We start from the raw sequence: 16,186 nt of genomic DNA, 5'->3' as shown, positions 1-16,186 counted from the left end.
GTCTCACAAATTCTTTTTATAGGCTGAGTCATATTCCGTTGTATTCCTCTTCATTTGCTTCCATATCTTAACTATTGTGAATACACTGCAATAAATATAAGGATGCAGATATCTTTTCAAATTTGTTTGTATTTTCCTTGGGTATTACCTAGATGTGGAATTACTAGATCATATGGTTTGTCTATATTTAAGTTTTTGAGGGACTTCCTTACTGTTTTCCACAGAGGCTATGGAAATTTACATTCCCACCATCAGTGCAAGAGGGTTCCTTTTTCTCCACATCCTCACCAACATTGCTATCTTTTTTATCTTTTTGATTCTAGCCATTCTGACTATTGTAAGGTGTTATCTCATTGTGTGCTTTTTTTTAATGTTTATTTTATTTTTGAGAGAGAGAGAGAGAGAGAGAGAGAGAGACAGTGTGCAAGTGGGGGAGGGGCAGAGAGAGGGAGATACAGAATCCAAAGCAGGCAGGAGGCTCCAAGTTGTCAGCACAGAGCCCGACCTGGGGCTTGAACCCATGAACCATGAGATCATGACCTGAGCAGAAGTCTCAATTGACTGAGCCACCCAGGTGCCCCTCATTGTGGTTTTGATTTGCATTTCCCTGATGACTAGTGATTTTGAGCATTTTTTTTATGTGTCTGTAGGCCATCTGTATATATTTTTGGAAAAATGTGTACTCAAATCCTCTGCCCATTTTTAAATTTGGTTACTTGTTTTTTTGGTGTTGGAGTGTATAAGTTCTTTATATATTTGTAATATAACCCCTTATTCAAAAATCATTTGCAAGTATCTTCTCCCATTTAGTGGGTTGCCTTTCCATTTTGTGACTGGTTTCATTCATTGTGTAAAAGCTTTTTATTTTGGTGTGATCTCAGTTGTTTATTTTTTTGCCTTTGTTCCCCTTGCCTGAGGAGACATATCTAGAAAAAACTTGCTAAGACTGATGTCAAAGAGTTTCCTACTGAGAGGGAGAGAGAGAGAGAGAGAGAGAGAGAGAGAGAGAGATAGAGAGATTCCTACCCTGTTTTCTTCTAGGGGTTTTATGGTTTCAAGTCTCACATTTAGGTCTTGAATCCATTTCAGTTAATTTTTGGGTATGGTGTAAGAAAGTGGCCCAGTTTCATTCTTTGCATGTGGCGGTCCAGTTTTCCCAGCACCAGTTATTGAAGAGACTGTCTTTTCCCCATTGTATATTCTTGCCTCCTTTGATATAGATTAACTGACCATATAATCACGGATTTATGTCAAGTATCTCTATTCTGTTCTATTGATCTCTGTGTCTATTTGTGTGCCATTACCATATTATTTTTATTACTACAGGTTTGTAGCATATCATGAAATCTGGTATTGTTGATACCTACTGTTTTGTTCTTTTTCAACATTGCTTTGACAGTTTGCAGTCTTTCATGGTTACATACAAATTTTAGTGTTATTTATTCTAGTTCTGTAAAAAATGCTGTTGGTATTTTGATAGTGATTGCACTGAATCTGTAGATTGCTTTGGGTAATATGGACATTTTAACAATATTTGTTCCTCCAACCCACAAACATGGAATATCTTTCCCCTTGTTTGTGTCATATTCAGTTTCTTTTGTCAATGTTTTATAGTTTTCAGAGTACAGATCTTAACTTCCTTAGTTAGGTTTATTCTTAAGTATTTTACTCTTTTTGGTGCAATTGCAGATGGAATTGTTTTCTCAATTTCTCTTTCTGCTACTTCATTATTAGTGTAGAAATGCAACAGATTTCTGTATGTTAATTTCGTATTCTGCAATTTTGCTGAATTCATTTATCAGTTCTAATAGTTCTTTGGTGGAGTCTTTAAGGTTTCCTATATATAGATTACTCACCTTATTTCTATGGCTAGGATCTGGTACTATGTTGAATAGAAGTGGTTAGAGTGGATATTTTTGTTTTGTTCCTGATCTTAAGTGAAAACTCTCCATTTTTCACTATTAGGGATAATGTTAGCTGTGGGTTTTTCATATATCACCTTTATTATGTTGAGATACGTAAAATCGCTTTGTTGAGAGTTTTTATCAAAAATGAAGTTGTATCTTATCAAATGCTTTTCTCCATCTGTTGAGATGATCGTATGGTTTTTATCCTTTCTCTTGTAATATGATGTATCACATTGATTTCAAATATCGAATTACCCTTGTATCCCTGGAATAAATCCCGCTTGATTGTGGGGAATGATTTTAAGTGTTCTGTTGAATTCTGTTTGCTAATATGTTGTTGAGGATTTTGGTATCTTTGTTCATCATAGATATTGGCCTGTGGCTTTGGGACTTTGTTTTGTTTTGGTGTGGTTTGGTAGTGTCTTTGTGTGGTTTTGGTATCAGGGTGACATATTGACCTTGCCCACCTGCAAGCCCATGGCAGTCTCAGACAGGCCCCTCAATAGCCTAGGGACCAGACCCTGCCCTGTACATCCACAGCAGGTCATTGCAGCTCACTGCACTGAAAGCAAACATGTCTCTGCCACAACAATAGGAAGCACACAACTCACATACGAAACATCCCTGTATCACATGGTTCTGGTGATGGGAGGACAATGTGTTACAGGGCATTACAGTACATCTTTTACAAAGGCCACCATTTTCAAGAGCAGGAGATGTGGTTGACCTCTCCATTACATAGAAACACAGAGAGTTAGACAACATGAAGGGACAGAGGAATAGGTCCCAAATGAAAGAATAAGACACAATCATAGCAAAAGAGCTAAACGAAATGGAGATAAACAACATGCTTAATAAAGAATTCAAACCAATGGTCATAAAGATACTGGGCTTAAGAGTGGATGAACTCAATGAACACTTCAACAAAGAGATAGAAAATACAAAAATGAACCAGGCATGGTCAGGCATGAAAAATTCAATAACTTAAATAAAAAGAAATACACTACAGAGAATCAACAGCAGATTACAAGATGCAGAAGAATGGATTAGTGATCTGGAAGACAGGGTAATGGAAAGCAATCAAGCAGAAAAATAAAAAAAAATAAAATAGAAAGAATAATAAAAAATGAGGATAGGTTAAGGGACCTCAGCGACAACATCAAGCATAATACCATTCACATTTTAGGGATCCCAAAGAAGAAAAAGGGGAGGAGAAAACTTACTGGAAGAAATAATAGCTGAAAACTTCCCTAATCTGGGAAAGGAAACAGACATCCTGAACCAGGAAGCACAGAGGGCCTCTGATAAGATTAACCCAAGGAGGTCCACACCAAGACATATAATAATTAAAATGGCAAAAAGTAATGATAGAGAGAGAATTTTAAAAGCAGCAAGATAAAAGAAAACAGTTACATACCTGGGAAGCCCTATAAGGTTAAACAAATCTTTGAAATGTAGCCATACCAGTTTTTAACAGGAAGTTTATAGCAATACCTCAAGAAATAAGAAATATCTGAAATAATCTAGCCTTACACCTAAACGAGCTAGAAAAAGAAGAACAAACAAAGCCCAACACTAGTAGAATAAAGAAAATAATAAAGATCAAAGCAGAAGTAAGTGAAATACACACACACACACACACACACACACACACACACACAAAACAATAGAAAAGATCAATGAAACCTGGAGCTAGTTCTTTGAAAAGATCAACAAGATTGATAAAACTTTAGCCAGACACATTCAGAAGAAAAAAAAGAGAGAGGACTCAAATAAAATCCGAAATGAAAAGGGAAATAACACCTAACACCACAGAAATACAAAGGATTATAGGGAGAATACCATAAAAAATTATATGCCAACAAATTGGACAACCTAGAAGAAATGGATAAATTCCTAGAAAGATAAAATCTTTCAAAACTGAATCAGGAAAAAATGGAAAAATTTAACAGACCAATTACTAGTAATGAAATTTAATTGGTAATCAAAAAACTCCCAACTAACAAAAGTCCAGGACCAGATGGCTTCGCAGGTGAGTTAAATGATACATTTAAAGATTTAATATGTATTTTTCTTAAACTATTCCAAAAATAGAAGAGGAAGGAAAACTTCCAAATGCATTCTACAAGGCCAGCATTATCCATATATCAGTATACTTTTGATATTAAAATTTTTTTTACCAAGTTTATTAGTCTTAGCCAGCTTGACTCACATAAAATTTCCTTCCCAAGATTCCCTTTTACAAACCTTCTACAATTTCCTTTTTCAAATCCAAATTTTGTCCTTTGTTTTTTCTCTTCCTTAGTTTGAAATAACCAGCCTCGCTTTAGGACAAAATTAGTTTCCTTTCCCTCAACAAAAATGCATCTCCATTTCTCATATCTTCTTTTACCAAAAGCACACAGCCTAGTTTCCTTGTGAACAGAGTTGTTGCCTTTATTGTTTCTAGTAGCTTACGTATATTGAATTTTTAAACATTAAACACCTTAATTTCTAGTGAAAATAAAAAAGTAAATAATTGTTAGCTTTTACGTTGGTATTTTGTGGTTTGGCAAATTTAAAATACATTTCATACGACACCCAGAAACCAATTTGACAATAAATTTCATATTAAAAAAATAATAAAATAAAATACATTTCATAATTTGTAGCAATATATTCTTCCACATAGTAAATTTGTTAACATGGCATAAAACTTGTTTACTAATAAACCTCAATTTCTGGGCCAGTGTTTTGGTGATGGACCCCTCGGAGGGTATAATGAGGAAGGCCTAGGTATTGTTTTAGATACCTTTTGCATCTTTGTTTTTTTCATTGGCCTTTTGCAAGGAAAATTTTTTTAATGTTTTCTTTATTTTTGAGAGAGAGAGAGACAGAGAATCCAAAGCAGGTTCCAGGCTCCGAGCTGTCAGCACAGAGCCCAGTGTAGGACTTGAGCTCACAAACCATGAGATCATGATCTGAGCTGAAGTCAGACACTTAAGCAATTGAGCCACCCAGGTGCCCCTTGCAAGGAAAATTTTAATGAAGCTATTTTGGAATCTTAAAGCCTTTTGGAAGCTTTTACACACCAAATAAAATAAGTATCCCTTTCTGTTTGATTTGGAAACCCTTGTTTTTAAGTGAACTTCTTAAATAAATTATTTTGTCTCATTGGAATGTTCCCCATAATGGCCATTATAATTCTAGGTTGTCTTTAGTTAGATTTTGCCATTTTGTTAATATTTATAGTTTCTGGGAAATAGTTCTAAGACATAAAATAAGCAGGTGTGCCAGAAGGTGGCATGCTCAACTCTTTGGAATTTGAGGACCCCATTTTTTTTAAGCTAAGCTTTTGGGTCTCTTGGAGCCAAACTAATACCTATGGGGGATGTGCCACTGGGTTGGGGATTATGTGGTGTTTTACAGAGTACCTCTGTGCACAGACATTTTCTTAAGTTGGTGAGTGACCTAGTGTCAATCTAACCCATTGCATGACCAACTTATCCTACCACAGGAGTCTTAGAGTTAGGTAACAGATGTTGTAACAGCTTTTACGTGCTCAACCCGTGCCCACCAATTTTGTAGCTTTTGGCTTCCAATTTTCCATTAGCAACAGACTTTACCTACACAAAGCAAGTAAAAAAAATCGTATTTTGGACACTGTGCGGTTTTTAAGTTGGATCCAGTCTGATTCCAGCCAATAACCACCAGCAATTACAAATGTGGAATTTGGGGACTGAACCAAGGGCTGGAGATTCCAATCATATGGGGAACTGTAGAAAGCTAATTAGATTGGGAACTTGACACAAAGAGAGTGGAACTCAGAACCACGAAAAACTTTCCTACAGTCCTCAGAAACGGCAATAAAGACAGAATTCAAAGGGTTTGCAGGTACCATGCCTGTGTTTCTCATTGTCCCTGATGCCATCAGGAATGTACTTTGGATTCCATCATGGCTACCAATGCTCTTAAAAAACAAAACTCAATTGACTACATTTTAGAGTTCCTATTAGCTTTATTCAGTGTCTCACGAATCAAGCAGCATCCCATCTGGCAGATAGAAAAGAGCGCCAAAGAGCTGCACAAAATAACTTTCATAGGCAGAGGGGGGTGGGATAAAGAGGTTTCTAGTAAAGAGTGGATTGTTTGTGTCAAGGTCACCTTCATTTAGGGGGGATGGCAGAAGTCTATGAGGCAGATTACCTCCCTAGTGATGACCATGTCATTCCAGATTAAGATTCCACTCCTGGGAGAGGCTGAAATTGTATGGGCTTAGCACAAGTGATTCCATTTGGAGCCCATTGTCTCTGTTAACAGTGGCTGTGACCGAAACAGCATGGCCAACCAAGTAAAAAGTATTTACCATCTGGTGCTTTACCAAAAAACGTTTGCCAACCCTTATCTAAAATATAGGTTACACACACACACACACACACACACACACACACACACACGAAATCCCAACATTTCAGTTGCCAAATTTAGAACTTACAAGGTAGCTGGAAGCAAAAGAGAATATGTAAATAGATAACTATAAAATAAAAATATGTATTAATGGAGTTTATATCACAGATTTTGATGTGTGAAATCTACCATTTTTAAGGCATTAACCATGTTATTATCTGGACTCAGGAAGGAAAGCACGCTCCAAACATAATAACCAAAACTATAAACTATTTGAATAATAAATAAACTGAAGATTCAATATTGAATTCAAGTCAACTATGTATATATAAAACAACTAGTCTCGAACTTTAGGTCGCAAGTCAAAATCCTAACTAAAGGCGTATCTGACATATAATGAAGCATTGCCCATTATTTAAAAAAGGTGAAGGATTATCTAACCTTCATCTAAAATATTAGATGGCTGCATTAGCATCCTTGAGTTGTACTGGACACTGCAAGAGTTCAGGAGAGAAACACAAGACATTTGAAAAAATAAAGTTATATATTGGAATTATGGGAAACCCACATTTGTTTATTCCTTTGTGCATCCTGATAAATATTTATTGAGCACTTGCAATATGCAAATGGACCTACCAAGTTCTGTGAGGGATGCAAAGTCTTATCTTGAAGGAATTTATCATCTTTGGGGAAAATAATACATGTGCACACCCATAATTATAATACAACTTGGAATCTGGTGAGTTCAGTAAGAGTACAGAGCTATATAGGAGACATTGGAAAGGGAGTCTAAGAAGAGAGAACATTATGAGCAAAGTTGAAAATAGGAAAATAAAAGGTATGTTTGGAAAATGTTGAGCATCCTATTGGCTATCATATAAGGTAGGAAAGGAAAGCAGTTTGGGGATTATAAGATAGAAAAATCCATTGGTGGAGCACATGAGGGGCTTACAGCCCTGTCAAGGATTTGTATTTTATGCAGAAGGAATATCATGGGAAAATCACTGATGACTGGTAGATATGGGGGTGATGAGAGTAAGCTGATGGTGCTCAAAAAGATAGGCAGCAGGTGAGGTGAGCCAGAGACCACAGAGGAACTGATTTCTAATCCAGGGTGACGCATTAAGATCCTACACTAGATGGATGGCAGATGGAATGGAAAGAAAGTCACAGAAAGGAGAAGCATTGTGAAGGGAAAAGAAACATAAGATTTGACAGCAAGCGAGATGGGACAACGTGAGAAAGAAGTAAGAATTAAACACTGAAATGAAGTTTTCTGACTTAAATGACAGGAAATAGCATAGTGCTGTCAACAGAAATAGAGAGTTCCAGAGAAGGAAATGGTCTGAGGGAAATAATAAAATCCACTATAAAAATGCTCAGCAGATTGAATTGTTGCAGGAAGTACATCCAGATGGAATATCTAAATAGGCAGTTGGACATGTGGGAGTTTTCGTTCAAAAGAAAGCTTAGGGGCTGAACAATTTGACGTGGAGGTCATCCATGGTCCCATATAATTTTCTAATTATCCTGTTCACTTTTACCCATAGAAAATGGAATATAAGCATCTGCATGTAGTCTCACTTGAAAAGCAAACAAGAAAATAAAAATAAGAATTAATTTATTCAACAAATATTTGAGTATCTTCTATGTACTAGACACTGGACTATGCTCTGGAGACTCAGTGATGATGGAAGGACACAGCCTCAGCCCTCAAAGAGGTCACTCTGTAGTTCATCTTTAGGAACACTCAAGGCTTCTTAATACTTATTTTGTGGCCAATAGTCTTTTCACAATGACTCTCGTACGAGCATGCAATCTGTATTATTAAACTATGTAAAGGCTCTTCTAATTCAGTTTATTTTTCTTTCAGGATACGTATAGCGGTTTGATGGGTCCTCTGATTATTTGCAGAGAAGGGGTATTGAATGAAAAGGGAAGAAGAAGCGATGTTGATTATGAATTTGCTCTCCTGTTTTTGATATTTAATGAGAACGAATCCTGGTATCTGGATGACAATATTAAGAAGTATCTCAATAAAGATCCACGAGATTTTAAGCACACTGACGATTTTGAAGAGAGCAACAAAATGCATGGTACACCAGAGGTTTAAAAAGAAACCCTTGCTGAGATAAACTCATAGAAATTCCTATAACTGTAGGAAGTCCCCAGCCTCCTTCTCTGAACCTTTCCCATTCCCAGGGGCACCTAGACTGAGGAAAGTCCTCGAAAACTTCCCTTCAGAGGGAATGAACTAAGCCATTGGTTGATTGCCAGCAAGGTCCAGTGAGACTCTGGACCAGTTGTTTAGGGAGCTCTGTCTCTGAAGGCTGGACTCCCTAAACTATAAGCCTATAAAGTAATTCTTAAAAAATGAATCATCACTTATTGGTGTATTTCTATAAGAATACACAATGACATCTAGCTAATCAAATTTAAGGGCGTGGTTTAACTGTTGCTGGGACATGAAGCACCATGATCAAGTTTCTGTTTTAAAGTGTCTATGTTATTTATTTAATTCTATGTAATTTAAGGTGTTTTTTTTTAATGTTTGTTTGCTTGTTTATTTATTTATTTATTTAGAGAGAGGGAGGGAGAGGGAGAGGGAGAGGGAGAGGGAGAGGGAGAGGGAGAGAGACAGAACGCAAGTGGAGGAGGGGCAGAGAGAGAGGGAGACAATCTGAAGCAGGTTCCAGGCTCTGAGCTGTCAGCACAGAACTCACGAACTGCAAAATCATGACCTGAGCTGAAGTCAGATGCTTAACCAACTGAGCCACCCAGGTGCCCCAGTAGTTTCGTTGTTTTTTTTGTTTGTTTGTTTTTTTGTTTTTTAAGAGAGTAATATGTTGACACATCCACACTCTCTGTCCAAGATCTACCTCTGACCAAACGTATACAAAAAGAGGGCTGGCCTGAGATCACAAAATCAGTTCATTGATAACATTGATTAGAATATAGTAGGCTGATTTCTGATTCGGCTACTCTTTCTCCTATAGTTTTGCTTCCCTTTCCCCAAAATTTCTTAGTATGCTCTCTATTTTTAATAAATGTAACTCATTTGGTTGTGCCATGGTGCACAGAATAAAAAGTTAGTAGAAAGAGTGAGAGTTTCCATCATGTCAATCCAGCTTGAATTTGCTTTGGTCATTGTTAGGTCATGGGCTCAGCCCATGTGAAGCTTTCCTTCTTTTGGAAATTCAGGTATTCTTAGGAACTTGCCCTAAACTCGTTCTCAGAAAGTGAAGTATTAAAGAAATGGCTCTTAATTCATTCAATTTTGATTTATATAAACTTGATTCTCTGTGCTTTAGTTCACTCATCTATAGACTGGTATAAGTAATGGCTGCCTCACAAATGAGCCTCTAACCCTCTCCATAAAGAGAATATGCCAAACAAACAAGCAACCAAACAGCACACATTGCTACCCAAGACGTAGCTTTTAAAAATTAACTACTACTTCCCTTTTCTGTCTCTCTTCTATAAGGATTTCTTAGTAATCTGAGTTTTGGGTCTAGAATGGTGGGGACATGTTTATCAGGTAGATGAAAATATCGGTAACCTAAAGATCTTGAACCATTTCTAAAACCAGATTAAGTACTGATCGCTAATTGAAGGCTATTTTGTTTTTCACCTTCCTAGCTATCAATGGAAAGATTTTTGGGAATCTCCATGGTCTTATCATGAATGAAGATACAATGACAAACTGGTATCTGTTGGGACTAGGAAATGAAGTGGACATACATACCATCCATTATCATGCTGAGAGCTTTCTTTTCAAAGTAAGTATAAGGAATATGCTTTGGGGAAGATTTTTTGAACTAAAAGATTCACTTTTTCACTGTGAACAAAGAGAGTTATTTGGCACTAAGGCTTGTGAGGTTCATATTAGAGATTGGAACAGAATAATGTGAGCCCGTCATTGGGTGAGCTCAAGGTAAGCAGGAGTCCTGCTTTGGGTAAGCTTGAGCTTCACTTCCCTTTCTCTCTCTAGCCCCCCTCCCCTCAATTTCTCTCTCTCTGCCCCTCGTGGGAGTCTCTCTGTGTCTCTGCCCCTTGCTCACCTGTGCCCCCCCACTCTCTCTCAAAAATAAACAAACAAATAAATAAGTAAGTAAGTTATCCCAAGTGCTTAGTGAAATCTATAAGGAAATAGAATAGAAAAGAATCATCACATCTAATCTGTGGAAGTAACTGCATTGGTCCTTTTCTAGTTATACAAGAAGGAATAAATAGTATATTTAATAAAACATCTATTTTTCCCCTCTGTATATTTATTTATCATAGTTTAAGATACCCAGTATTAGTCTACAGTGACTACAGTTTTACATCTTAAATGGCTATCCTGCTTTTCAGAATTTGGCCTTTTCAACTCACATGTTAAAAAATGTATGAAAATTTATAGAATTCAATAAAATTGTAAAAATTGTAAAAATTCGAAAAAATTGTAAAAATTTACAATAAAATTGTAAAAATTGTAAAAAATGTAAAAATTATAGAATTCAATAAAATTGCAATTATTTTGTATTATGTCTGTAAACTTGTAAAATTCAGTGTAATTTACATTGAGTAAAAGTCCCTGTTTTGGAAAGCACATACAGTAGTGTCATCTTAAAATAGTGTCATCACCCCCTAAATGTTCGTGTTGCATTTTCTGGAGCCAGCTACTTCTGACTGATTTATTTCCATCTCTCTCGTTTTGCCTTCACGGAAATGTCATATAAATACCACCCATAGCACTTTGAATCTGGCCTGTCGCACTTGGCATAGGCATTTGAACTGCATCCGTCTCGTGTGCATCAACACTGTGTTCTAGTTGATTGTCGAGTAGGAGTCCAGTGGATGAATATACTGCGGTTTGCTAATTCGTTTCCCTATTTAGGGACATTTGGGTCTTTTCTGCGTTGGGGTCATTACAAGTAAAGTCATTATAAATATTTGTATACGTATCTTCCTGTGAACCTAAGGTTTCATTTCCCGTGAGAAAATACCTTGGAGTTGGATTGCTAGACCATGTGATACGTGTACACTTAACTTGATAAGAAACTGCCAAAATACTTCCACAGAGGCAGTGCCACTTTGCATTCCCACCAGAAAAGTATGGTAGCATCACCCGTGCCATATCCATGTCTGTACTTGGGGTCTTCCATTTTTATTCATTTTTTCTTCACCATCCTATTAAGTAAATAGTGGTATCTCATTGTGTTTTATTTACATTTTCCTAATGGCTAATGATATTGAGCACCTTTTCATGGGCTTATTTACCATCTGCCATCCGTAAACCTTCTTTGGTGAAGTGTCCACATTTTATGCCCATTTTTTAATTTCATTGTTTGTTTCCTTATCGTTGAGTTTGAGGAATTTATACGTACACATACTTTACCTGCTATGCAATTGCAAATATTCGCTCCCAGTTTGTGGCTTATCTTTTCATTTCCTTAATGTTATCTTTCAAAGAACATAAATTATTATTTTTCAATGTTTATTTATTTTTGAGAGAGAGAGAAAGAGAGTGTAAGCAGAGGAGGGGCAGAGAAAGGGAGACAGAATTAGAAGTAGGCTCTCAGTTGTCAGCACAGAGCCCGATGCGGGGCTCGAACTCACAAACCAACAGATCATGACCTGAGCCCAAGTTGGACGCTTAACCGACTGAGCCACCCAGGTGCCCCAAAGAACATAAATTCTTAATTCTGATGAAGTACAATTTATTTTTTTTCTTTTATGCATCATGCTTTTGGTGTCATATCTGAGAAGTCTTTGCTTAACTCAAGGTTACGAGGATTTTCTTCTAGCAGTTTTATAGTTTTAGGCTTTATATTTAGACCTCTGATCCATTTTAACGTTCATATACGGTCAAGGTTTAATTTTTGTATATGGATATCCAGTCATTCCATCACCATTCATTGAAAAGGCCACTGTGTCAAACTCGTATCGATTGTATATATGTGGGTGTGTTCGGGGACTGTCTATTCTGTTACATTGATCTACGTCTCTGTCCTTTCTTGAATACCACCCTGTCTTCATTACGTTAGTATGATAGCCAGTCTTGAAATCAGGTGGTGATTATTTTAGCTATTCTAGATCTTTGCCTTCCCATATAAATTTTAGAAACGGCCTATTGATTCCTATTAAAAAATCCCACTGCAATTTTGATTGGAATTGCATTGAACCTGTACATTGGCTTGAGAATTGATATCTTAACAATATTGAGTCTTCCAATTCGTGAACGTGGCATACCTCTCCGTTTATTTAGATCTTCTTTGATTTCTTTCTTCAGTGTTTTGTAGTTTCAGCATACATATCTTGCACATATTTTGTTGGATTATTGCCTGAGTAATATCATAGGTTTTGGTGATAGTATAAGTGGTATTGTCTTTATTTCAATTTTTAATTGTTCATTGCCAATATACAGAAATATAATTGATTTTTGTATAATCGACTTTGTATCCTACAACTTTGCTAAATAGTTCTAGTAGCTTTTTTGTAGATTTGGGGGTGATGGTTTCCTGCATAAACAATCTTCTTTTCTGTGAATAAAGATGGTTTTATTTCTTTATTTTCCATTTGTATACTTTTTATTTCTTTTCTTCCCTTATTGTACTGGCTAGGACCTCTAGGATAATGTTGCATATGATTAGTGATGGGGGGAAAGGATTCAGTCATTCATCATTAAATATAAAGTTATCTGTAGGGTTTTTTTTTCTTCCAATAGATCCTATTAACAAGTGGAAGAAGTTTCCTTCTAATCTTAGTTTGCTGATGGTTTTTATCATGAACAGATGGTAAATTCTATCAAATGCTTTTTCTGCATCTATTGAGATGGTCACATTTTTCTTCTTTAGTCTGTGAATTATTTTCTTTAGTGCATTGGTGATTTACATAGATTGATTTTCAAGTTTTGAAACAGTTTTCAATCTCAGGATTGTCATAATGCATTATCCTTTTTATATATTGTTGGATTCAAGTTGCTAGTGTTTTTTTTAAAGGATTTTACATTTATTTTCATGAAGAATATTGGTTGTAGCTTTCTCTTCTAGTAAAGTATTTGTATGATTTGGGTATCAGGGTAATGCTGGCCTCATAAAATTAGTTAGAAGTGATCTCTCCTCTTCTATTTTCTGGAAGAGTTTGTTTAGAATTGGTATTATTTCTGCTTTAAATGTTTGGCAGAATTTGCCAATGAAGCCATATGGACCTAGAATTTTAACTTGTTGGAAAGTCTTAATGTAATTTCAGTTTCTTTAACAGATAATCTGAATAGTGACGTGAGGCAGTTTTCATCTTAAGGAATTTGTTCATACCACCTAAGTTGTAGAATCACAGTTATTCATAATATTCCTTTATTATCCTTTTTAATGTCTGAAAGGCCTTAGTGATGTCCCCCTCTTTCATTCCTAGTATTTGTAATCTGTGGGCTTTTTTTTCTTGGTCTGTTTGTCTATGAGTTTGTATTCGTTTTTTATTCCTGTGTAACAAATTACTCCAAAACTTAGTGGCCTAAAACAACAAACACTAACTCACAATTTTTCGGGTCGGAAATCTGGAAGTAGTTTAACTAGTTGGTTCTGATTCAGCATTTCTCATGAGGCTGCAATCAAGATGTCGGCTGGAGTTGCAGTCATCAGGTTTGACTGGGACTGGAGAACCCACTTCCAAATTCACTCACAGGGCTGTTGACTGAAGGTTTCAGTTCCTCACCACATGGGTATGGCACAGGAGCTGACTTCCCCCAGGCTGAGTGATCCAAGAGAAGGAAGCAAGAGAGAGGGTCTAAATCTTTTGGAAGTAGAATGCCATCACTTCTGGCGCACACAGCTGGTCTCAGAGACCGACTCTCACACACTGTAGAAGGGGACTACAAAGGTTATGAATATCAGGACGCAGGGATCATTGGGGGCCATTGTGGAGGATGGTTACCACAAGGTTTATCACTCTTACTGACCTGTTCAAAGAACCAGCTTTTGCTTTCTTTGATTTACCTCTATTATTTTTCTATTCTCAATTTTATTGCCCTCTGCTCTTATCTTTATTACCTTCTTTCCACAGATAGATAAATCTTACCGAGAAGATGTGTATGATCTCTTTCCTGGGACATTCCAAACCATTGAGCTGTTTGCAGATCACCCAGGGACATGGCTGTTACACTGTCATGTGTCTGACCACATCCACGCTGGCATGGAAACAACTTACACGGTCCTTCGGAACATAGGTACTGTTTTCTGTCAGTGATGATGGGCGATAGCACCGGGCTTCCTGTACGCCCTGAAAATAGGGGGCACCAGACCCCCCAAGAGCTCAGAGTCAAGTAAGAGAAACAGACATATAAATAGAAACTATAAGGAGTGCCTGGGTGGTTCAGTCGGTTAAGTATCTGACTTCAGCTCAGGTCATGATCTCACAGATGGTGAGTTCCAGCCCCACCTCGGGCTCTGCACCGACAGTTCAGAGCCTGAAGCCTGCTTCGGATTCTGTGTCTCCTCTCTCTCTGCCCCTCCCCCGTTTGCACTCTGTCTGTCTCTCATAAATAAATAAATACATAAATAGTAACTATAATAGAATGCGATACATGCCAAAATAGAGTACAGAGGACAGGTTCAGTGGCAGCAGTAGGAGGTAATGGTTTATAGTTTGGGGGGGGATGAGCAAACATTCTAGAGGCTATAATGCTTCAGCTGGGTCTTAATGGGTGGGCAGAAGCTTGAAAGGTAGATGGGGTAAGAACAGCATGTGCACTGGTGTGAAGTAGAAAAGGGAGAATTTCAGAAAGACTTGCGGACACAAATGGGATAAAATCCTCATTGGTACAATGAAGTAACTCTTGAAATAACTCACGTCATGAAAAGAATCTACTTCCGTTGTTTATAAAACAATCACCTTGTCTTCTTTGTGCAGACAACAGGATCCCTTACTCCACCAAGTCTCCGTCTGGAGCAGCGTCCACAGTGCCCCCCAACGGTAATGATACCCTCCCCGAATCCTGCATGTGAGTGGTCAGTGTTCACTCCCTGGGGAAAGGCAGAGGACTGACACCTCACCTCTTCTTGTTCACAGAAGAGCCTGGCAAGGAGCAGCTCTATTTCTTTGGCAAGAATCTGGGTCCTAGGGGAGCCAAAGCAGCCTTGGTCATCCTCTTCATCATCGGCCTCCTCCTCCTGGCCTCCACAGTGGTTCTCTCCCTCAGCCTGCACTCTGCAAGGAAGCGGGTTGTGTACCAGGAAGTCCAGTCCTGCGCACTCCCCACGGATGCTCTGTGACCCAGCTGGCCTTCCTCAGCAGGGAAACTGGACAAGATATCGTTCATCGAGAAAGGTTTACATTATTCCTGGATCAGGCTCTGATCGTCCGGAACACAAAGCAATTTGCTTTTACTTATTTATTTTTTAATGGGCTGTGAATAATCCTCAGGTATGAAAAACAGAAAGGAGAATAGGTGTGACCGAGAAAACACACTCGGCCTGTTCTCTGAATGAATTTGCTGAAGTGGGGAAACCCTCTGAAAGGCATCTTTATTTTCCATTTCTCATAATTCTTAGATTAGACAGTGCTTCCTCAGCTAACCATCCCAAGTTTCCAGAAGGACGACCTTGGGAAAAGAGTTATAAGTCCTCAGACATCTAACGGGAGTAGCACTGATTTTTCAACACTGTTATGTAAGACGCTTCTCTTAGTCATTCCAGGGAAAATAACTTTCTGAGGAGTTCACGAAAATGTCTAACTCAGTATCTGCTGATAGAATTTGATCAGATGAAGTTTTGGGGAGGCTTTTTGCCAGCTCTCCTGGCCTTTTCCACTTGAATATAAACAGCCTATGCAGTTTGCCACAGAAGGCAAAGTTATCAGCATTTTAGAAAATAATTGCTGCTGTTTTTATGCAAACCTATAGAGATACTTTAAAG

General features: G+C 37.6%; 1 protein-coding gene across 1 annotated transcript in view; it reads left to right on the top strand.

Annotated features, from left to right (window-relative positions):
* HEPHL1 (hephaestin like 1) overlaps positions 1–15,544 on the top strand; it is an 80,497-nt gene extending 64,953 nt beyond the window's left edge. Inside the window, exons 16-20 of the mRNA XM_047072505.1 lie at positions 8,167–8,389; positions 9,933–10,072; positions 14,337–14,499; positions 15,183–15,245; positions 15,342–15,544. Of these exons, the coding sequence (XP_046928461.1) occupies positions 8,167–8,389; positions 9,933–10,072; positions 14,337–14,499; positions 15,183–15,245; positions 15,342–15,544 (792 nt within the window). The remainder of the gene's footprint in view (positions 1–8,166; positions 8,390–9,932; positions 10,073–14,336; positions 14,500–15,182; positions 15,246–15,341) is intronic.
* Positions 15,545–16,186: the final 642 nt, after the last annotated feature.

This window comes from Lynx rufus, unplaced genomic scaffold (assembly GCF_022079265.1).
Source record: "Lynx rufus isolate CCGP_SWC_20201006 ecotype Redwood Valley unplaced genomic scaffold, mLynRuf1.p SCAF_9, whole genome shotgun sequence".
Classification (NCBI taxonomy): domain Eukaryota; kingdom Metazoa; phylum Chordata; class Mammalia; order Carnivora; family Felidae; genus Lynx; species Lynx rufus.
Note: the sequence above shows the minus strand (reverse complement) of the source record. Positions and strands in the feature narration are given on the sequence as shown.